This window comes from Apostichopus japonicus, chromosome 23 (genome assembly GCF_037975245.1).
Source record: "Apostichopus japonicus isolate 1M-3 chromosome 23, ASM3797524v1, whole genome shotgun sequence".
Classification (NCBI taxonomy): domain Eukaryota; kingdom Metazoa; phylum Echinodermata; class Holothuroidea; order Aspidochirotida; family Stichopodidae; genus Apostichopus; species Apostichopus japonicus.
Window position 1 is genome coordinate 14,190,288 of NC_092583.1, and position 25,719 is coordinate 14,216,006.

At 35.6% G+C, this 25,719-nt stretch overlaps 1 protein-coding gene across 3 annotated transcripts in view; it reads right to left on the reverse strand.

Moving 5' to 3' along the window:
* Positions 1 to 25,719, reverse strand: part of LOC139964653 (uncharacterized) — a 124,107-nt gene that overhangs the window by 53,562 nt on the left and 44,826 nt on the right. Inside the window, exon 4 of one of the 3 annotated variants that reach the window (XM_071966440.1) lies at positions 17,512 to 17,579. In XM_071966440.1, the coding sequence (XP_071822541.1) occupies positions 17,512 to 17,579 (68 nt within the window). Of the gene's footprint in view, positions 1 to 1,968; positions 2,343 to 11,880; positions 12,523 to 17,511; positions 17,580 to 25,719 lie in introns of those variants that run through there. The other 2 variants (XM_071966442.1, XM_071966443.1) reach the window with 2 other exon arrangements.

A 25,719-nucleotide genomic window follows, 5' to 3' on the forward strand; every position in this document is an offset into this window, starting at 1 on the left:
AACGCAAATTTGCATTCACCACCATGAATGATAACGCTGTTTATAGGGTAATAAATCTTCTACTCTTTAATACGAAAAAATATGCACGTCAAATTATTAATTATGTATTTCCATCGATTCTCTGCTTGAGTCTGCTGCTATAACATTATCCATAGTTCAAAGTGCTGTAGTACTGTAATGTAAAGTTTTTATTATCATTCGCCCGAGGCAATATATATACTGGGCACTATGGTTGGAATGAGATACGGTAATGGACGGAGCATTGCTAATGTAGATATCACAGAAATCTGATCTGTCAAAGGAATACATTTAAAGCACTAATCCAAACTACAGGAGAATTAACATACAATATTTCACATACCAAACTTGAAAAGCCTTGACAAACATTTCTTAGCACGGAGCCCAATACATGGATCCATTTCATAAAAGATGGTGTTATCTTACAACCGGAGAAATATTTTGACGGTTCAGAATTAAGCCCGAACAAATTTAATGAACCTGTTTCTTGAAATCTGAAACCAACTCAAAGTACATTGCCATATAAGAATATGCTGCAAAAGAAAGCCACATTCTGAACAGATTTTGTCAAAATCTGAAGGTATTCTAAGAGATTTCACAGAGTGGATAGTATATGGACAGGAAAGACAATGTACAGTAGTGATGTCATAAAGAAAAGAAATTGTTTACTTGGTAGTTTTGGCATGTTGTTAGTGTATACTTACATGGTAACATTGTAAATATTTAAATCATTGAATTCTTACACCAGGATTCATGTCACAAGAAACCATAATGATGTGCTGCACTGTTCAAAGCCGATGATAACTTATAGGCATTGAAGACTGCTCCAAACCGCGTGCCGCGCTCTGAAAAAGTTAACTTTCCGTTGCTTGCAAGTGAAGTTTTTTTCTTGTCGCTTCAAAATGCAGACAGTAATGAAACGTGATACCTTGTTAACTTTTATCTAGACCTGAGATTTCCATCGCTGCTATGTGCACTGTGTTGTGGGTATTGACCGCAGCTGTATGTATTGACTGTACACTAGTGTCTAATTACCGGCGGTAGCAAGCTGTGTGTGTATTTTCTGGGATCGATGGTGGTGTCTTTAACACTTCTGTTACACCTCATTTGAAACTAAGTTAGATTACCGGCATTAGACGTTTCTTTGTGCACGAGTCTTTACACCCTTTAACATTAATGAAATGTTTTTAACTGCAAGATTTCTTCGTTGGGACTTAAACATGCATTCATTGACCCCTTTTTGACCATCTGTGTTCTCACAAAAACAAATATAATTCTAATATTCAAATTAAAATATGTATAGGTGTGTCTACTATGAATGTGTCATGTAAGGATATACAGTACATAAGGGACAATGGTGTTCTACTATACAAAATCCATACACATAGGAAACAGTGTTGCACTTCCAGTACTATGCAACCCAACCAGCTATTATATTTCCCATATCTCTGCTGAAAGCCCAATGGTAACTACTATATTTCTTGCCTTCTACAAAGAATTTCCCTCAACTGAGTGACAGATCCAAGTAGGATCCAATCTGGAACTGACTATGACCCTCCAAAAATATTATGAACAAAATTTAAATTTGGCTTATATATTACTGGTAAATTCATATTACTGGTAAATTTGTACCATCACACACTGCAGTACCTAGCTGAGAATATTACCAGCATTACAGTATACACAGGGTATCGGATTTTGGCAAACTCCTCTAGTTGACAACTCATATTATCTCCAAGTATCAAGATGACACAAAATATACCTGACATCTTTATATGACATATTAATTTCTTTAATAGTTTAACAACTATAAATGAACCTATGACTGGTATAAACCCTTCAAGCTGCATTTATTTCAAAATGAAAGCGTTTACAGTTTCTGTTTTTATCATAACGCTAGCTAGTTAGTTAATATCTATAACAGAATGAGACAACCATTAACAACATTACCATAAAACATCTCATCCAGACCTCCCAGCAGTCAGCGTCCCTATTCCCTGTGGTCTCTAATAGACTCTTCTTTCTTATGTTATTTGTTCCCAATGCTTCATTTTAATATGCTTCAACCGATGCTGTCATATGATGTACAGGGCATATTAAATGCAAATATCAAACTCTCCATATATCGTTCATCCCCTTACACCGTTCCTGTATATAACCAACCGTGCTGCGCTGCTCATGTTCACTGTCTCACGATTTATGGTTTAATGCATGGATATGATTAATGAGAAAGTTACGAGGAATGTGCTCTCTGAGAGACTACTTTAACCCAAAGTCATATCTACATGAGCATGTTTGTTTTGTTGCCATGCGTAGGTACTGCAGACTTGCTTCAAGTCTACCCTCAAGAATGGTGAATGAAATGTAAAGTAGCATGTCAACATTATATTAAATGAGCACTGCTGTAGGTTATAACTCAAAATTAACCAATGAAATGTTTGCTTTGCTTGGGGAAGGGGGTAGGGGTGATCATTATTTTCTCAACAATTATCCCGAGCATATATATATATATGAATTCAAAGATCATGTGTAACAGATACTGACTTATATTAACTGCTAAAATATTTGAAATAATTTCATTGAAGATTTTGAAAAAACCTTCATGTTTCATGCTGCTGAGGATAATCCTGCAAATAATTGTCCTCAATTTTGACGTTTGCAAAAATGATCAAGAAAACTTTCGGATCAATTTTGACCCGGCATTGAGAATGGCCAAATGTCTACCAGGGGTTAGAAATGTCTAGCCAGGTTTAATTAACTGGAAAGCCTTAAATGGATTTGATTCAATTATCGTTTTTCGAACAAGAATTCTAATACGATGACAATGTCAATAATGTTCGACTTTTGAAAATTATATATGAGTAGGACTTGCCGTGCAAAAGGATATTTCTCATGACAAAATTTTGTAGTGATGTTTTACAGTGCTTCACATAATTGCCCACATGACTAGTGCTCATATATATCATAAGCACTATAGTATAGCTTATAATACAAACGTGGCCAAAGAAATGTATTGCTGTTTCAGTACTGATGCAGCCATGCAGGATACACATACAATTATAAATGGCGTATAAAACAACATTTGGAAAAATGGAAAAATGGAAGTACCTGGTTCCCATGCTTTTAAACGAATAAAATCCCAGACCTTTTCAATACCAAACCTTGTCTTAGAATATACTATGAAGCTTACACACTAAATGATTCATACCTACAGTAATGCTTGGCTACCTACAGGAAGCCTTACTACTCTTTCAAAATGACATGCTTTAACCATATCTTTTCACCAGTTTGATTTATGCCGTTAAATTCTTAAACTTCTTTAAAATCTTGCTTGTGTAAGTCAAATTAGTCAAACATATAATCAAGAGAGAGAAGTGTTCAAGTAAGGATTTCACTCTCTGAGACATTACAGCTTTATTTAATATAAATTTTAGCAATGAACATAGGGAATAATTTGCATGGTGAGGTCGTTCGGAGAACTACTTTAGAAGATTCTTCATAGATTTAACAATTTTGGGGCTACAATGACTTGAATGCATTTTACTTCTCCATTTCAAATATAGTCAACAATGAACTATGTAATAATCTTCCCATGCATAAAAACTTGAAGAAAAGACTAATTCAATTTTCCAACATTCTCTGCAGAATCTTTTGAAATTGCCAGATGTTCTCTGGGCTGTCGATAGCGTTGCACATGACTAGTTTTCAAATTTCATTTCCAGAGCGAAAAAGTTATTTTGTATTCTTTAGCTGATAGCTCCTAGTAGCTGAATCTGGTAGAATACACTGTAAATGATTGACATGTGATGACCAGCTGCCCTCACTGCTGAAAGCACCATATCATCAGGGATGAAGCTACCATTAGCCTGTAACATGATACGAGAGGTGTTTTTGCCTTGCATCTATCAAGACATGTTTACATTGTTTCAAAGAATTCCTATAAATATAATATAGGATTAGGAAGCAATATGGACAGCTGTAATAAATTCTCATATTGTCAGATGATGACGAAGGCATGCTTGCAAGAGATGAAACTTTCAAATTATTACCGGTAAATTGAAGGTGAGATAGGTTGTAAAAGTAACCCGAGTTCATTATTGCTGGAAACCGGACACCGATGTGAATATATTTCAATACCCTCGTGATGAGAATACACACTAACGATATAAAAGACAGATGCTGTACATCTGCAAACTGATGTATTAATGATTACAGTTTAAATGGTATTGTGAAAGAAATTTTCTACAGAGTCGGATTATTATGGGATAGAATTAGGCCGGATAGTATACAAACGTATTTGAACAAATAGATTGCGATCAATATGTCACATAGCTAATTCCCATTTTTAGTATTTCTCCAGACAATTAATTTTTTTCTACTGTATGATATATAGGCCCAACATTTAAATTCAAATGTGCTGGCCTTCAGGCTAGTACACAGAGAAGCTACAAGTAAATGAAAATATTTTATTTTAGCCAATTTTATAACCACTCAGTAATTGTTACTGGTTTAAGCTTAGGCAACAAGTATGCAATATGGTTAGAACACAAATCATAAACAGGGCAAATTACCGTGCTTACAATATGTATCTCTCAGACCTCTTTGCCAAACTTTTTTCAAATTCTTAAACACTCAATATTTAAGTAAATGCTTTAAAGGTATCTTTAGAGTATATAAAGCATCTTATCTGCACCAGGTTTTGTTTTTGGCTTTTCTTCCATCAAGACTAGTAATGGTCAATTTTAATTCATCGATTTCTTTTCTTCACAAAAAATTTACAAATAAAATTGTAATGAAGGGTCAGTCTAGAAGGCTCCACTTAACCTATTACTTTTATTAAGAGGCAAATTCACCAGCTATAGTAACCTCAAAAATCAATGTTTTATTAATTCAAGTGGAAACTGACCGTTGCACTTAACCTGCATTTTTACTCAAATTTCCACGTTGAACAAATGGTCAAAGATGTCTTCTTGCTCTGAAAATGAGCAGCAAAACCAAAATAAATTTGAGAGACCAGTATTCAAAAAAAAATAATGTCTTCCTCTAAGAATTTAAGGCACATAGTCTTCAACATTTATGATGTCCAAAGAATATTGCACATTGGTCAAGGAGAGAGAATATAGATCTCTATTAAACTATATATAATGGATTTGAGCTTGTGGTAATGTATTTTACAGCTCTAGATATATCTATGTGTGGACAAATTGATCCATTTGAAAAGGTGTAAATTGAAAACTAACTAGTCCACAAGATGTCAATTCTTCTATTTCAAACTCTATTTTTATCTCATTTACTGTCGTCTCAGCTCCTAAGGCCTGTTTACATAATTATAGTAAAGGCATATGGTATGCACACCTGCAAATAACATTACATACTACAGCACACACAGAGTGTGTATATACAGTATACACATACATACACCCACACACATAAAGATCACGCCATGCATGCCACATGTCTAGCTTTAAATCACTATAGTCTCCCTGTTATTCACAGGCAGCTGGCTATTTTTAGATATTTGTGTAACATTTATAAACTGGGTAGTGAATAATAATGGATTCATTCAAATACTTATAGTACCCAAACTTCTTTTTTAATCAAAACATGTAGGTATTATCATGTCTTGCTAGTTTTTGTCCCCCTTTTTTGTCCATACGATTGTTTTTTAACTCTACATAATCGCTTCAACACCTGCTCTCAAATTGATTGGATTCCCTATAGGGTTTTGCTGGAAAAGCAAAGAAAGAGAGATCACGCATAAGTTCATGAAGTATACATGTCTTTAGACAATGTGGTACATATGGGTTCTTAAACAATAAATTTAGCGTTTCGCTGTAGAAACCGATAGAAAACATAATAGGATCATGCACTGCATGACATTAATTATTCACAAAATATATTCTTGTTTTCTATCTGGTTTAGTCGAATATATCAAAATATACATACATTATTTTTAAAACATTCAAATTATCTCAAAGACTGCAATCATTACATATTAAAAATATGGCATATTCATCAATTCTGGATGAGCATGAAGTTGTAATTTTCTCATAATCCCCCATCCCTAATCTCCTCCCCCACTCCCATCTCTCTAGACCCTATCCCTAACCTGTTAATACCACCAATTGAATGACAGACCTACAGATACTGTCAATGTCAAATTCACCAAGATAAAAACCATCCCACCGAAGAGAATAATCGATCCAGAATCGTAAAACCAAGACAAGACCAGAATTTCTTGAGAGGCTTGTGATTAAGGTGTTGGTTATCACATTTTCCACAAGTATGTCCTGAAGCTCTTGGCTAAATTTGCATTGACTTAAGTTTAGCATGGCTCTGTAACATACATGGAGAGGCACAGCATGCTTTGACAGGTAGCTCTTTCTAATCAGTCTCTAACATTTTTTTTTTTTAAGTTTTTTATTTTAAACAAAATTCTGAAATGTCTATCAAATATGATATTGTGAATAGAGTGCTCATGTAATTTATCCTAAGGGTGTAAGCATACCAAATCTGAAAATCAAGGAAATTGCACAAACATTGCCCAAAGTTAACTTGTCATAAATATGACATGAACTGAAAATAGAAATTTAATGTCTTTACTGTACATTGAACCAAGTGGCAGGAAGTTAACATTGACATCAATGTGATTGTCACATGCACGTGCACCATGTTTCATTCATGTTACTTAAGTTAACACATTAAATTTGTTACATTTCTAATCTAAGTCAGGAATACATTACTTAAAGCATCTCCCCGAGGACCATTCATCATTTCCCAACTTTCTGCAAAGAAGTCTGTTTTGATCATATCAGTCATGAAGCACCAATTATAATCTTTTCCTGTGTGACTTGGAAACTTCACTAAATCTTCTTTGCAAAAATATTTCTTATGATCATAAAGATAAAAGTCACACCAAAACTTTTTTTTAAATTGATGATTCTTTTTTTCTTTTTTTTTTTTGCTACAGTCAAGTCTCTTTGCCCACTTAAGCTCAGTCCTCCATATTTTATTTATCTGATTTTATTTATTTTCTTCTTTAAGCTAAATTTTCATCCAAAATGAAAAGATACCCCCTCCCCCCCCCACGTGCAATGCCAAGAATCATTGTTCCCATTCAATGACGATGGATAATTCTGTTTTCTAGGCATACATCCATTTTGTTCACTTCTTGCATGATATAAGTCCCAAAACTTATCAAAATAATATCCAACACCAGATTGTAGATGATTTCTAACCTAGAGTAGCCATTTGGAAAACACACTGAATACTTACTGCAGGGGTTACCGAGCATTCAACCCAATATATTTGTTAATTAGAAACACCAACACTTCATTAAACTACTAGAAAGCAATGTTCAACTTATCATGCTTTGTTATGAAGAAACTTGTTCCATTTGAAGTTTGAACTAATTTCAAACGCGACACAACATGTCTTTTCTTTATGTGTAACTAACACTAGATAAAAGTGACATTAACTGACTTATTTTACATCACAACATTTCTAGGTACTGAAACAGGTTTTTAAGACTAGCCCATTCTTCTACAACAGACCTGTCCAGGTTTTGCAAGTAGTCAATGTATTGCAAGAATAAACTCACTTCTTAAAGGCATTGAAAACTCGCCCTCAAACCGCCTGCCGCGCTCTGAAAAGGTTAACTTTCCGTTGCTTGCAAGTGAAGTTTTCTTCTTGTCGCTACAAAATGCAGTCAGTAATGAAACGTGATACCTTGTTATCTTTAGCTGGACCTGAGATGTCCATCGCTGTATCGTTTGTATACTGTGCTGTGGGTATTGACCGCAGCTGTATATACTGACTGTACACTAGTGTCTAATTTCCCACGGTAGCAAGCCGTGTGTATATTTTCTGGGATCGATGGTGGTGTCTAACACTAATTCTGTTACACCTCGAAACTATCATTCGAAACTAGGTCAGATTACCTGGCATGAGACATTTCTTTGTGCGCGAGTTTTCACACCCTTTAACCTGTGATGTATAACCCTGTCATGTCTTAAAACCTAACTGCCAATGTGCTGGTCAGAGGGTCCAGGTAAGGTAAAGTGCTACAAATACAGGCATGTGTATAATTGGACCATGCCATGTGTCCATCGAATAATTAGCAGAGACTAATTTGCTTGTAAGTTTCATGCATGTTTCATGTATTTTTCTTCATATCTGAAAATGGCATAAAGATGGCAAGTGACTGCCACAGACCTGCTAGCCTCCCCCCCCGCCACCCCCCAAAGATATAAATCTGAAGATTACTCCAACAAAACCTGGAGATCGGTGTTTGAAACCTGGAAATCTTACAAAACGTTCTTACGTCACATAAACTCATCATAACCTATCGAGCATGATACTTATGTTTAGTACTATATCCCTTACTTGGTAGCATTCTTTGGCTTTTTCAGATCTCCAATTAAAGTTGTAATATGGCATTGTGTCTTCTAGATATTAGTGTAAAATATGACAACTGTGTACATAAGCTTTTATCTTATTTTATCATCTTAAGATTTTTGCATGCTAAATGCTAAAAAATAGAGATGCCACAGCGAGCGAGCTAGACGATACAAAACGTGAGAGTTGGCAGGAATGCTTACAATTCATTTACTCTCATATTTAAATCAATTAGTAGAGAATTAATCAGCTTTGTATTAAAACAACAAACTGCAGGTAAAAAACATTCTCAAATGTCTCATTTATTCTTCACTTATGATTTCACTTTGCACATTAATTGTACCTTACAAATTTAATCAATCTTTGGCCGATTAAAACCTACAGGTCAACTTTCGTACTACCCCTGAATGGTCAGTTCCTCTGTTCTATTTGCAGTTTCCTCCTCCTTAAAGGGTTTGTTCACCCCTGGATCTGTTGGATAAGATATCACGCTGAGTTGACCGTTACCTCACCTATTCATGACTGACACGTAAAAGCTCGAAGGGGTTTCGCCATCCAAAATATTTTGATTGAAATTATAAGCGATCATAAAGGCTAAACAATCAAGGGATTTGTTGACCTGTGCAAGAGTTATAATCATTACCTCCAATTCAATTTGTCAGGAATGAGAGACCGGTCAAAAATCTGGAACTTCATCTTCATAATTAATAGATCCCCCATATGATCGGTTCCGTAATTGAAATGGCAAGCTCAATTTACAGGGCAAGTAAAAGTTTTTATATATGAATAATTTAGAACAAAGGCTCTTTACCAATGAAAACTAGGAGTGTGTCCGCTTTCTTCAGATGTTTCGAAATACAAAAGTTTCATAAGAGATTGTACTTTTGGAGGAGAGGAGAAGAAACGGGGACATAAAACGAGGACATGATAAAAACAGGACATGATCAATAATAGCTAGGGCTTGAAATAGAAGTGATCAATGGCTTTACGTGGTGGGGTGGGATGTGGTGTTTATTCAAGTTTGTATTTTTGCATATTTTTTGAATGAATTCTGATAAATTTCATTTAAGTATAGTCAAATTTCACTCTGCTTTAAACAATGACAAAGAAGTTGAAAATTTCCACAATTTTTTTTTTTTCATGTTCTCTGCATTTGAATTTTTATATGTAACGAATGTCTCGCCAACGAATTTCAAAGCACTGCGATTCTTAATTAATTTATACTAGTTTTTGTTCATTTTGGTGAGAAATCACTGAATATTTTTATTAGCTTGATCTTTTGAAGTATTCTTTTGTAGAGTGATTCTAATAACTCTCAAAATTATCAGAAACTGGGTAGCAACCACAAACAACTGCTCTTAGAAACTGTATCATGTTTTTAAAATGAAGCCATAATCAGCCACACATATGATCCATTGCACAAAAATAGTAAAATTAGTTTCAAATCACATTTACTATACTTCAAAAATGTAAACAATTTTGCATTTAGGTTTTAAAGAAAGCATATACAAAAGATACATAGGTATTGCTTTATTTGCATATAAGATTCTAGGCAAATATTGAACTTGTCGATAAAGCGATTACGGATAAGTATCAGTAACTTACACTTTCAGTGGAAGTGGAATACATGCTTGAAGGGATCAAATTTTGGCGGTCAACCGCCATAGTTTAAGCGGTCATTCCGGTTATGAGGGCCAATACAAGATAACCTGGTTGTAGCAGAGTGCAATATGATTGTGTCATTTTATTAATGAAAATCAATCAGTTCCAATGAACTTTTAAAGGTAAACAATGAAACTTTCTCTTTATATTTGTGATTCTGGAGCTACAAACTGCAAATAATTTAACCATTTTAGAAATTGAACAATTTAATAGTCAACGAATGGTTTTAATGAGAAGTAATCAGTTATTTCAGCACTGACAATAATATTAATATTTAAAGCAAATAAAAGAAAACTGCATAATATTAGCAAAGTACTTTTCTGAACTGCATGGATATGCAGTGCAACTATAGTGCCTGCCAAAATTTATATTTAATCTCTGCCTGGAGTTCAAACTTTGATCCACAAGGGGCCATGCTCATACCATTAAATGGAACATTTCTATGACCAAGACAGCTAGCTAGCTGGTCTTCTTCATTGATAATACACACACATACATACATGTGGAAGCAATGGAAGATATAAGCTAACACTGTAGTACTAGTATGGCTGCAATGAACATAGATTGCATAATGCTATTGAGGTAGAATGATGAATAACAGATTCATCAGATTAGTAAAAGAAGATTAGCTTCTTACTTTTTACTGCCTACTGTATGGAGGCTGCTCATTGTTATGAAGGGTGTCTTCTCCTAAGCCTACATTGTATAAAACTGGATTATTTCAACCACTTCTGCAAAGATTTAAGAGGCTTAAATCCTGACAATATAGCACATTTGAATGGAAGTCATTCCTTCACATCAGTGTTGATTCTATTCTATACTAAAAGATTCACTAACTTTCTTATCATTCAAAGCAAAGGCTTATTACAAGGAAGATTCAAATGTAATCTAGGACTGTTTATACAGATCTTCTTAGAAAAGGGCATTTTGATGAGATTTTGAGGAGAGGAGAGGCGATTTTGAGGAAAGGAGAGGAGATTTTGAGGAGATTTTGAGGAAAGGAGAGGAGATTTTGAGGAGATTTTGAGTAGAGGAGAGGAGATTTTGAGGAGAGTAGATTTTGAGGAGAGGATAGGAGAGGAGAGGCGAGGCGAGAGACTTATATAATACAAAACATAAACAGCCTGTTTCTTGAAATCTAGATTAATTAAGAACTGATAAATTAAATATCAAATTGCTTATCTCTCTAATATTGAAAAGACTAGCACAAATAATCAGCAGCAACACTGAAAATGTGATGATGTCATTCATCAGATTTTAAAATCCAACAATAAGCTTGTTTCTGTTGAGCTCCATGCATTGATCGTACTATGTAGAGAAACATTAAGTTGCCAGTGCTAGATGTTGGATGAGTACACAGACTTAACATTTATGTTCAAGCACCCCATTCACATAGTATCAAACAATAATATTGTATCATAATAGTATAACATAAATCATTCATAATAATATAAAACATATACATATACTATTACATGGGACAATGATATATTATGATAACAATTATATTGTATACTAGCATGTGAATCGGCTGGTCCAAGAAATATAAGAAATCTGTTCTTAAAACACATTTTTAAATCAATAATGTAATCACAACAATTTCTGTTTTTTGTTGTTGTTCATTTTACTTTCTTATTTGCTTTTGATAAATCCCAAGTACCAGAAGAATATAAACTTAAATGCATCATTCTAAGCAATAGCTTTATCTAGTTTAAATATAAATTCAACCAACATAGAACACAAGAACAACATAGGTGACTCCTTAGAGTAGACTACCGTCTAAAACTATAAATGTAAACAAACCTCAAAAGACTTCTTTCCGCTATGAATATATTCCAATCATCCGAACCTGATCTGCATCAATATCGTCAGCATAATCTACAAAATGTACATTACACAAATTTTGTTCACAAAATTCCTCCCAACAGAACACAGTTTTATTATGGCTCTTTTTTCTTCTCTAGATCTAAATCTCACATGGAAGCCCATGCATCTTTTGTTCATCCACATGTAGCACAAAGAAGAAGAAGATTCCAATCTTCATCCTCATCAACATCCTCATCAGAGTTCTCATCTTCTTGTTTAGCGATGCTGAGAGGCAAGGGAGCTAGCTCTGTGTGTGTTGTATACTTGTATTCAAAGGCTTCATGCAACACTCACACACACACACACTACCTCAGTCACATTCGGATAATTATTTGAGTGAGCCGCCACTATCACAGACCATTTGTGTTGGTCTGCCAGTCTACACAATAAGAGTAGATAATTGCAAGAGCATCGTTTACTTCTGAGCAACTACAGCTACCTGGGCTGTTGGGTTATGATACTGTGTAAGGTGAATGCTAGGAGATAATGTGTAGGTCTATAAAGACCATGTACTCAGGTATATATGGTATACATGTCAGTTGTATATTATTGACATGATCATATAGTAGATATGTTTACTCAAAAAGGATTACAAAATTTGAAATTTACATAATTTTTCAAGGATGCATGGATCCAGGATTTTATGCAAGAGAGGGTGTGGCCTGGGCTCTTTGAAGTCCACTCAGATGCAGAGGCCAGATTGTAAAAGAAGAGGGGGTGGCCCTGGGGTCTTCCAAGCCCACTCCCATGTAGAGGCCAGATAATAAGGAGAGGGTGTGGCCATAGGGTCATGAAAGCCCACTCCCATGTAGAGGTTGGATGATAAAGGAGAGAGGGTGGCCCTGGGGTCTTTGAAGCCCACTCAGATGTATAGGCGGGATTATAAAGGGGAGGGTGTGGCCCAGGGGTCTTTGAAGCCCACTCAGATGTAGAGGTCAGATTTCATAGAGGAGAGGGTGTGGCCATAGGGTCATAAAAGGCCACACCTTTGTAGAGGCCTAATTTGTAAAGAGGAGACGAGTAATAGAGGAGTGAAACAAAGAACAGTATTAAGAAAGTAATCTTAACAACAAGGACAAGTTTGTATGCAACTGCAATACATACTTTCATTACGTTGAGCTTCTTTGCTTGTTTTTCTTGGAGGGGGCAAGGAGAGGGTGAACTATTAAACAATGACGTAAAAGTGATTTCAAGAGCTAATTACAATCTGAAAGTTATCTCACTACATTGTAACAGAGTCAAACCATGCATGATGATGATATTGATGTTTTGTGTTAATGGAGAACAGACAATTAAGGAGGAGAATTAAGAGGGCTTTGTTTACTTGAGTTTATTTTAATATGTCACCCACTGATTGATATTACAGCTAGTAATACAAAAGACTGAAACAATTGAGAAAGCAGATGGATTAGCAACGGAATATAAACGTAGCTAATCCATTCAGAGACATGTTTCAAATACAAGGGTTCCTGATACAGGTTTTAGATTTTGGGGAGAGGGAGGAGATGGGGCTAGCTAGGAGTCAGACCAATGTTCAGTGGTGCTGAAACTGCTGTCTTTGATGGCACCACACCTGCATAAATATCACTGCTGTTAAAATTGCTTGGGACGGGGGAGGAGGGAAGGGGCATGCTTCTTCCCCTTGTCTGTAGCCAGAAAACTTCTATTATCTGGTACCTCATTTGATCCTACACAATTTGTTACTGAAGTATATGACGCAACTTTAAAATTCAACTTTTGTTATTATTCATATATAAATTTACATGGGGATCACATTAAAGCAACCTTTCATACCACAATGTTAGTCTGCAAAAAACTTGCAATAAAAATAAGGTTCCCAATTATGAAACTAAGATCTCATTTCAAGAATTTTTGTTCAAAGATCCCCACTTTGAGATCAATATAGATAATTTTATTCCAATCTGACAACTGTTTTACCCAGGCAATCGGCATGGATACCGTAGTGTTATTCTCATGGAAACTCAAAGGAGCGTCACTTTAAAGGCAAATTTTCAAGATTATTAAATGATATTTGAGGAGATCAACTATGTCATAAGTAGCAGCATTAAAGGTCTTGAAATCATGGTTTTGCTAAGGAATATTTCCCTACTTTTATTAGGATCTAAATCACTTTAAAAATAAAAGGCACTGTACATTTAAAATCTTCATCTTTAGGACAATCATTTTTTCGACATGATCTGAAAAAAAAATTTTGACAGATTTATTATCCCTCAATATATCAACAGCATCTATTGCCATAGCCACTGATGCACAGTTTCAATCAAAAGTGAGGGCAGTGTTCTGAAACTGTAGAAATGGTAACATAAGATTGTATGACTAGCAGAGGTCAGTCAGTCTCAAATCTTTCTTGCTTTTGCCAAACAGAGTACAGATGTATCAAAGGCAATTTATTAGCTAAAAGAGTACCCCAGACCCAAGAAATTTAAAAATTTGAGGGTGCTTTGTGATAACATCATTACCTGTCTGTACTTGTTTGCATGAATTGTATAGGTAAAAATATCACATGTTATTAATGAAAAGAGTAAATGCCTTTGAGAATTCATGTTTTCTTGTCAGAAACTTTGCTTGTTTTCTGTGAAGTAGTTAACTTGTAGGTGTGCTTAACTCTTCATAACTTTGAAAAGTTTTTCCCTTCATCAACAAGAATGAACACTAATTACCTATCTCCTATACATACACACTTGGAACTTCCTAGCCAGTTGGTAACATTCTTGTACAGCGCCCCCAACTTTCTTTTCAGGGGTCACTGCCCTACTTTCTTTGAGAGCTAGCATAGTACAATACACGTGTTACTTGTTTTAATTATGGTTTAAATTGCATGTGTGAAGCTTAAAGGTTGTCACGATTGGCCCCAAATATGCTAGTAAGCCAAATTATGGTCATTCATGATCACATTTTAGCAAGCATTCCATCCTCACCGTCAAAGTTGTTTACATCTCTGAGACGTTTGTAATGTTTAACACTAATGTCTTCAATTGAATTGAATTTGGTTAGACCCTACTGAAAAGTACTCCTGATTTGTTTTTAGCAATTTTATCTGAAACTTGAAAATAGTAATGATAGTAACAATGAATTTAGTCATGTCAAGTAGGTTTTTTTGTGTGAAGTTTTGCTTATTTTGTAAGAAGCATTGTTTGTGGGCTGTTAAGTTTTATATTAAGTTACTCATGAGTTACTCATTGTTTATTTGTAACAATCATCACTAGCCATTTTAAATTCACTAAAAACTCCAAGGTTGTATCTTCTTGGGCATTTCTAATATTTCTATATTCCTAATTTGTTCTTTATAATATTTATTAATATAATTTGCTTCTTAGGAGTGAATTAGCTCAGTGGTGAACGCCGGTGCCTTTCAATCATAAGGTCCCGAGTTCGAGCCACTCCAGGATTAATGTATGTCGTCCAGTTACAGAGTTGACGATAATTGACAATTCATAATCATGGATGTTAAATATGAATCTAAGAGACTGACTTCGGTCAGCTTGCGGCTTTGATAAGCCAATGATGGCTTCTTCACGAGTTCCTGCTTGCAGGAGGATCTAAAATACATACATACATACACCCACACATACATACATACATACACCCACACATACATACATACGTAATATCATCAAACAAAATGGCTAGTATATATAAGCTGCAGCCTTTCTTACCCATGCTTAAACACAAGACTCTTTGATATACAAATGTACGCTACGATACCATTAGTAGTTTCGTATTTCGTCCTTAATGCGTTCATCAGCCACATGCTGATAAATGTTACTCCCCAGATGCTTATTATCTTCAACCATGTTCTATTTTAAGAACAAAGATTGAAATATATCTGCATCTAAAGGTAGCTATTACTAACTTAACTGACAATGGTATCATGGGAAATCAAGATGGAGCAATATAGTTCTTTAATAAATTAGTAAATAAACTCAGAGGATTGTACAAAGTTATAAACTGTCAATCAATCACAGAAAGCATTCATTTAATTCTGGTATTTGTTACATAGTGTATCATAAGGATGTTATTTGGTGATAACATTTTTGCCAAAATTTCATTTTGCACCGTTTTTGTTGACCATGAATGTACTGATGGAATCAAGGTTAGATTGTTAAAACAAGACTGTTAACAAACTGCTTATCCACTAAACAGCCTGAGTAAGAGAATGTGTTAAAGTAAGATGGCCTGACGTTGTGATCCTAGCAGGATCTTCTTCGGAGGCTAGAATATATGTCAATACTTTAAGGTGGGAGGGAGGTAGTCAATGATTAAAGGTGGCATACCCCACATAGAGAGCCTTCATTAATCCTCCAAATAGTTTCAGGAATAGTGCCAATAAGCAACGGGAAAACATCTTTTTCGATATGTTACCAAATAAGATTTGGCTTCTTTGCATCTGGTATGTCACAGTGACAGAATGGATGTACATATAGTGTGAAAATTTGCGAAATTAGGAAAGTAAGAACGTTTTTGGTCTTCACAGAGAAGCATATGAAGAGGCCTGTTTACAAGTGATGAAAATTATGGGTCCTTGCTGCTTAATGGTCAAAGTGGTCATAGTGCAGCAAATTGGACAACTAACTTTATTTGGGGTAGCCTTTACCAAATGAAAACTTCAATATTAAAGGCATTAGAGACCAGGTTACTATGAGGAGTTAGCGAGTAGGTCAATGGGGGATTTATTTGATGTACGCTACCTAATATAAACCACTCGATTTGCTGAGTTAAAGACAGTCCAGTGTAATGCTTAAATTAATACAGTCTGTGTAAAGTGAGAAGTAAAAAATCTTTCTGTTAATTCTCCAAAAAGATGGCTATAGGTACATCTCCTTATGAAGATTTGGTTACTTTTATTTAGAATTGGTGACATTAGTGAAATTTGCTTATAAAATTATGATGCACTGTTGAGGGGGGGGGGGGGTGAGGAGGGGGAGGATAAACAGTAATGTAACAATCACAACTGACTGTCAATGAACAAGAGAGCTACATTTTACCACCCAATCTGCTAACAATCTTGCCATCATTGGCTTGACATTTAAAGCACTGTTCACATCCACTGCTCACGGTCCAACTCATACTGGTACGAACAAAACTTCCTTTTTCTATAATACTTTGTAAACTGCAACAAGTAAAAAAAATCTCAGTACTGCTTTAAAAACCAAAAAGTTCAAAATTTTCCTTTGCAAGAATTAAATTGGCAATTTATGTTATGCTCAGTTGCTATCATTTGATTAATCATTGGTATCCCCTTTCAAATACAGACGGAGCAACCTCCTACACTGGCGTCTATTTATATCCAGTAGATAGGATCATAATCCTGAATTTGCACAATCCTGCTTGTATTCGACACTAATGACTTTTCTTGTACAACATCGAATCAACAGTAGGTATGTACATAGATAAAACTTTTGCCATCTCATTGCCACCAATCAAGAGACCACTATTTAATTGTGACTTCCAAAAGGGACGTTTTTAAATTATTAATTTATTTATGATATTAATTTGAAATCGATAATCACAGACTGACGGTATTTCGTCATCTGATATGATCCTCACCTCCTGGTATTCTGCCTCTCCTCTATCAGCTGACGTTTCAATTCCTCAACCTCTCGTTCGAGGAGCTCCTGCGAAATATAGAAACAAAAGGGAATGACAAAAGTATTAATTACAATCCTACTGTTTTCTCCCTCAGAATCCTTGATTAAATTCTTCTCCTTGGATTTGGTGACAATCATTAAATCATTTTACAAAACTGATCTCTTTCAAAGGAATTTCAACTACTTGTGACTGTGAAATTAATAAAGCTTGTGAACATTTCGCAAGTGCTCGATTACGTCTGTTTGCTATTTATATTGATGACGTCCTTGAATTTTGTCCTGTTCACATACCATCGACACCAAGGGTATGTTTGAACACACCAGAATAATGATACCAACCAGGGCTCATGCGCTTTACAGATTTATGTTTAACGGCATGTTAACGTCACTTTATTTTCCAAACAAAGATGACAGGGAGGCTGTTTCATTTCAAAAAAATCTTTTGTAAGCAAACATTTTTAGTAAATATTTAGACCAAAAATAATTAGGAGTGATTATCGACGATTTCAAAGACAGACTCAACAGATACACGGTAAATTATTGCAATACATGAATGACCAATTACTTTTTGTACGAGTACAACAGTACAAGTCTGAGTACGAAAAGGACAAAAGGACTCCCTAAGCAAGACATGAGTACTAGCTAGTACAAAGTGTGAGTACAAGGCAAGTATTGAGTACAACTTCTACACATGTCTGGAATGTTATCAATGCTACTAATCAAATCGCTCAGAGAATACCATGAGTACAGATCCATGTGGACATGATGAGTACAAATCCATGGGACAGGATTGAGTACAGCTAGGTTTCTATGCTAGAATATGAGTACAAGTATGGACTTACTACAAGTCTGCATTTACTAAGGAATACTTATGAGAAAATTATGTTATGATCAGCTATATCAAATCCTGAGGGTCCTATCTTCATCGTTGAGATCGTATTTGGGGGACTATATAATTTTACCCTTCTGGCACTCCACAGTTCCTCCCCCCTTCTTTACATGTCAGGGATACCAGTTAACAGCTTCTCTTCAAAGCATTACTGATGAGTAGTACTCAGTGGTGGAGCTAGGGGTATTGGTCAGGCGGGGCAAGAATGTTCTGTAGGGGTGCTTTCGACACTATCTAGCGGAGTGTCACCACGGGTTGGCGTGGAGCGTACAGACATTTTTTAGAGAAATGATACTCCCTTGATCGCTGGAAATGACCCTTTCCGGGCCTTGCTAATTTGCAGATAAATGAAGAATAAATAGGTGTCATCGCCAACAAAATGTGACAAATGTCAATAGGTAGATGAGAACGCAATAAAAAAGTCAATAATCGCGAATAAGTAAAAAGTGGTAAAAAGCTGAAAAGGGCGCTAGCAGTCCATTTGAGTCCGTCAGGGGGGCATCCGCCCCCCCCCCCCCCCGACTGTATGGACGCTCCGCCACTGGTAGTACTCACTGTGTATATTCCTAATTATTTAACACCATTTTACAGATATCTTCTTCACTATTTATTTATCCATGTATGATTTTACTTTGTCAGCTATTAGGCTCTGACACATAGCATGCTAATAAATACACTGAGAAATATTATTAGATAGAACTGAACCTTTTGTCACACTAGAGCTAAAAATCATCTTTCTAACTTTTGTATAAATGTTGTATAAATTGTAACCAGTGTATAGGATGGGGAAGGAGGGTTTAGTCAGGGGGTGTGAAGGGGAGGGGACAGGCAAAGGCTTCATGAGGCATGTGGGACATAAAACTTTGATTTGAGGGTACAAACTACAAAGTTACCTCTGTGCATTCAGAACCACAAACTCCCACTAATTTTTTTTGGCAAAAATGAAAAAGTGCACTTTTGAGGTCTTTCACAAAAACTGATTCCGTTGGCTTTGCCTGTTTACTTGTGTTTTATTTTTGTTTTGTTTTATGTTTTGTTTTTATTTATATTTTGGGTACAGCTGTGGGCAGGGGTGTTTTTATTTCTGTTGTATTTTGGGAAGGGAGTCTCTCTTGGTTGTTCCAGGAACTCTATTTGTCAACCCACAAGGGATTTTATATTTTATTACCTTTTACTATACTGTGCTTGTTATGTGTTGTTATATATTGTTTATTTTATATTTATAAATTATATATATTGTTTAACAATATATAAATTGTTAAACAATATATATTGTTTCTTTATAATTTATTCTATATTAAATATTGTTATTGTTGTATGATATGTGTACTAAAAAGAAGAAATAAGCTTAACTTAACCTAAACCCCTAGGAACCTAATATGCAACGTTTCATAAGAATGTTTTGAAGTATTGCTCAAACACCTACAAGTATTCAGTAAAAGATCCCTAACTGCCCACAAGTTTCTGGTAGAAAGACATTTTTACCTAATTTTTAAAAGCAAAATGGTCTATAGTCATGTATAGTCTATATAAATAGGTACATCTGCTGTGAAAAAATATTAATTTATAAGAATAAAATAAGTTTACCTTCATCCAACTACAACAAACATATTACTTTAATATTTATTCTCTCAATACATCCATAATCTGATCTGATAAGCGTCTTCTCTCTGGCATCTTATAAAAGCTTTCAACTTGGTCATGTTATTTTCTTTTCTTTCTTCTGTTCCGTCAAGTCCTACATTTTCTACAAAATCACGTCAATCATGCCCGTAGCAGATTGATGCAAATTTTGGCCGCGCAATCCATTCATTTGCAAAATATCAAATTTTCCAAAAGAAGGAGAAAAATAAAACTATCAAAACAAGGCAGATGGGGATGGAAGGCTCAGAGCGGCATAACAGTGATCGGTTATTCAACGTATGCATGTGTAACTGGGCTCTAGATACATATGAAAATGCATCAACTCCGAGATTAATCAAATGCAACTGTTCTTTGTTCCCTGTTGAAAAGCTTTCAATCTTCCGAGGTGACCGAACCTGTTTGATCAAATTACAATAGGTAGCAATCGACTCTGGCCGGAGGCAAAGAAACTATCACAATTTGACATCTCCAGCCTTTTGCTCTAAGACACACTGCTTACTCGAATGAATGAATTTCCATAGGTTAATGGATGTAAAACTACAGGTTACCTTTAATACTTATCAAAAGAATTTTTTAAATTAAAAAACAGAACACAATAAAAATAGAGTAAAGCCAACTAGCATCAAGAAATTAAGATCTGATTTTATAGACTGGAAAAATAAATGTGATGGAAAAAAAAAATCTGTTGGCTTCAAGACATCAGTATTCAAACAGGAGATGGCTTAGATTATTCTCATCTGTTTGTGTGTACACAGTATAGAGAGGTGTGTGTGTGTGTTTAGTTGATCCTCTGTTAATCACATTAGTAGTTAATGCATTGTAAACAGGTCACAATGGGCACATGAAAGTTTGATGTTTTAGTATTGAGTTTTGCTTTGCATCTCAGGAACTGTGTGGTGGACTAAGTTCTCCAGCCAATTTAAAGGGTGTGAAGACTTGCGCACAAAGAAAAGTTTCTTGCCGGTAATCTGACCTAGTTTTGAATGAGGTATATAGAAGTGTTAGACACCACCGTCGATCCCAGAAAATACACACACAGCTTGCTACCGTCGGTAATTAGACACTAGTGTACAGTCAATACATGCAGCTATGGTCAATACCCACAACACAGTGTACATAGCAGCGTGGACATCTCAGGTCTAGATAAAAGATAACAAAGTATCACAATTCATTACTGTCTGCATTAGCTACAAGAAGAAAACGTAATTTGCAAGCAATGGAAAGTTAACTTTTTTTTCAGAGCACGGCACATGGTTTGGGACGAGTCTTCAATGCCTTTAACTGCTGAACCTTAGCTGTTTAATACAACTTTTCTTTTAAAGAGTTTAAAGAGGTATTCTCGGATGTCTAAACCAAATGAGTAACAGCCAGGACCTACTTATTCCTTGTATGATCCATATGCATGCTGTACTGTAGTTTCTGTCATTTTGGAAATTGCCAACCCTCTAGCCTATACATATATAAATAGACATATATATATTGGTAATTTAATGAAGGTGAGATCAATACATGTTCATCATAGAATTTGCAGTACTGAGTAAAGATTTAACCTATTTATAGTTACCTCTTTATAAACAAGCATTTATTGGTTGTACTATGTTGTCCAGTTACCCATGTCAATAATTGGTGACAAGTCCTGCTGTTCGCTAAATGTCAACGTCTCTCTCTGACCTGTTCGTATGAAGAACAAGCTACAACCATGGAACTATTAACCATGCTACAACAGCTGCTCACCTGAGTCTATCAAAATGTACAGTGTACTGTATGTACGATATGGTTACTTTATATAAGTCTTCATCTGCATACAAGAACAGTTTTAAAGACTTGTTTTATGGTGTGCCGGGGAAATTAAAGAAGTTAATTATCTAGGTTAGGTTGAAGTAGTAGCGATATCCAACAACACATAGAGAGCACAGTTTTAAACATGGGTCTATTTATAGCGGAAAAAAAACTTTTGAAGAACTTAAAGAAATTGAGGTTTGGATGAAGTACAAGATATCTCCAACAAAACAGGAGGAACAGTCGACACTTAAACTTGATTCAAAATACTGTTGCAGTATAGTATGAAAAACGAACATATGTCTTACAAATTGCAATGTCATATGATCAAGCATCTGGTCCAGAATAGTAGGGGGACCATTGGAGGGGTATTTTGGGGACAGGGCGTGGAGGAGGAAATGAGGGGGGGAAAGTGTTTGAATTATGAATTACATACCACATATTATATATCCTCACATTACCACTCCTCCAGTAACACATACTGCAGTCTCTCCATCCATCCTCTCCCATCCCTCCATTTGGCCATTCTACTACCTAACCCTACCCTGCCCTACCCCACCTATCCCCTCCCGTCCCTCCATTTGGCCATTCTACTGCCTTACCCTACCCTACCTTACTATCTCCCGTCCCTCCATTTGGCCATTCTACTACCTTACCCTACCCTGTCCTACACCCCACCTATCCCCTCACATCCCTCCTCTTGGCCATTCTACTGCCTAACCCTATCTTGCCCTACCCCACCTATCCCCTCCCATCCCTCCACTTGGCTAAGAAGTTGTACTATATGTTTTGGCTCAGCAGTACATAAGGTTTTAAAAACAAACATTCATTAATGGTAGAGTGGTTATAAATAATATTACCATCTAGAATTGCACCATTAATTCTTGATTAAGTTTCATATAATTGGGTCAAAAAATTATCAATCGTAAAAACAGAAAGACTCGTTTATTAATGAAATGTTTGAAAGTTTAATGGAATGAAAAAAATCCAAAATATAATCAAAATTCAAAATTAACCATAATAAACAACAACAGAATGTTTATGATTTAAGTTGAAAAAATAGTGCAGTGATCTGAATGTATCACTATGGTTACATGCTGAGTTCATAATTTAAGCTACAATATGAAGCATAAGTTTACCTCCTGTGGGAACAATGAAACAAGAAGCTACTCAAACCTGTCTTCATCTTGTTTCTTAGCTCATAACGTAGCAATTGTTTATTGTATTGTTTCCTCTGGGACACGTTACAGTTCCTTAATCTGCATAAAAATAAGCAACAATCTCACACATCAGCACACATTTATCTCCATTTACGTCCATTCCATTTGGTTTCTTTTCTGAATTAGACAAGTTTTGAGTGTAATTTGATCCTTATTGGTGTTGTCATGGAGAACTTTAAAGTTGACTATAATTTGGAAATTTACATCAAATGCCATGGCAGAACATTTACGATCTACAAGTGTGATCCCTGGGAACCCTGCCAAACACATTCAAATCGTGGAACAAAAATTTCTGCAAAGCTGACATATAACATGGAACGTTATCCACCGAGGGGTAAAGGGAAACACTGTCTTAAAAAAACAACTGTAAACTGTACAAAGCATAGATCATTATCAATTGGGAAGCTGCGTAAAGATCACAGACATTTGGAAGTGTGCATTGTCCATACTGGATGTAAATGTAAAGATTGACCAATGATTAGCCAACAGGCAGTTTGAAATGAAGTAATATGACCACACAGTCATCAAAGAGTGATGTGTCTCAATATACCTATCTAATATTCGAAAGTGAAGTTAAGACACTTCGTCCAAACTTACCATTCTTCGACAATTCAAATCATTCTTTCTAACCCTACAAAGATATGAATCATGCCTTTCTGGTTTCCCCAATGGGAAAACTAGGGGGTCACTCTTAGCAAAAATGTGAGTGAGACCGTAGATTGCAAAGTTGGCAATGGCTTTAATGCAGATCACAAAGTCGGTAACTACTATTATGGTTAGATTAATCCAACACGACAACATACGGAAACGTTGTACTCAAAGCCGAAGCCAAAGTGAATTAATCAGGGCACACATCTGGAGTCTATGCATGCTACTAGTTCTTCAATACCACCCTCATAACCTTTTGGGAAACATTTCATGCTGTAGTTTTGATTCTTCAATCTTGTTTAGGGCCAGGGTTGAAATCAAAGATGGAAGACAAATAGCATATAAAATCAATTGACAATTGCATCAGACAATAATTCAGACAATAATTATCAGATATGTTTTGTCTTTGCCTTTGAATTTGAATAGATGTGGAAGGGTGTTTATTCAGGAGTTCACAGTAAATCTTAAAAATAATTCTACTGGTGAATGGTGATCGAGCACCACAACAAACAGGCTATAATATTTTTATAGCAAGCAATTCAACAGAAACAGGCCTAGTTTTATCCATAGGATAGTTAAGAGGGGAAGTATATTGTTAATTTGTTACCAAGTAAAAAGAGGAATATACAACCTAAGCATCCGGGTGACGACAATTTCGTGCCGTTTTCAAGATTTGTTAATTTGAGTTTTTAGACCTGCTGTGGAAAACAAGTGTGATGTGATTCATGCATAACTGCAAAAAGTTTGAATTCATTTTTCTTCAAAGTTTGAATTCATTTTTCTTCTTGAAAAGTGAATGCATCTGTATACATGAATACATTCACCTACATAGGAATTGTACCTTACAACCCTATGGTAGATGTGAAAGTTGGGACCATTCCTTTAGTTTCATTTGAAATAACTTTATTACTTTTCATTAATTACTTTACAATGGTATAAAAATTTTGGAAACACAGAGAGTTATTTGTCCTGCTTTAAGACGAGCCCAGTGAGAAACCTCTTACAAGATTCTCTTAAAAATATTCTCAAGAGAGTTAAAAAGGAACGCAAAATACACAAATTCCCTTCCCGGTGTTTGCAACTGGCAAAGATTAAAATTCATCTCACGTTCATGCCTCATGAAAGGTTAAGTTCATCGTCAGTGCATCCCAGGTGTTTTTTGAACCTCCAAGGCACACCAGGATTTTAATAAAGAAGCCATAAATGTAGAGAGATAACCCAGACCGAGGATCCAAGGAGGATTACAAGAGTATAGAAAGTTGATAAACTTCTCATATACAGTGTTCTATACAAGTATGTATTTGATCATGCATGACAGACTTGAAAGAAGTGAACAAAATGCAAATATTTCCATCGCATAACATTCAAAGGTCAAAGGTCAATTTACATTAAAAATTATAAAAGATGAGGAAGTAGGAGGACCGGGTAGGGGAAGTGGAGGATGACAGGAAGGGGAATGGGGATAATTAGGGAAAGTGAGGGGGGGGACGAGGTGGCTGGGATGTGTTTAACACTCATTCATTGTAACCAAGAGTATGGTTCTACACACTATCAAAGGAGAGTCATGGCACTCGAGACAGATATACTGCAATTTTTACAAACAGATTATAGACAAGTGTTAAGGACTGTACCACAAATGCAAGAAACCTGCTTTGCTTCTAGAAAATAATAAATCATCTTTAAATCCAATTTTGGCATACCTTCCCTTTGGTCCCCTTCCTAGCTAGCCAAAGTTGGATGTCAATCGGAAAGGTACCCATGCCTCGGCCTTCAATTCTGGCATCACTAATAACTACCAAATGAACAACCACAGTTAAACATTGTTTAAGAAGTCTTGTACCCCAACTACAGAACTGTTGCATATTAATCACAAAGTGATAACACACTTCCTTTCCACACTAGTATCCTTTCTTCCTGATCTCCCTCCCCACCCCCTTCTCCCTTTTACAACACCAATATAACCAATATCTTATAACCCTTCAAAAAC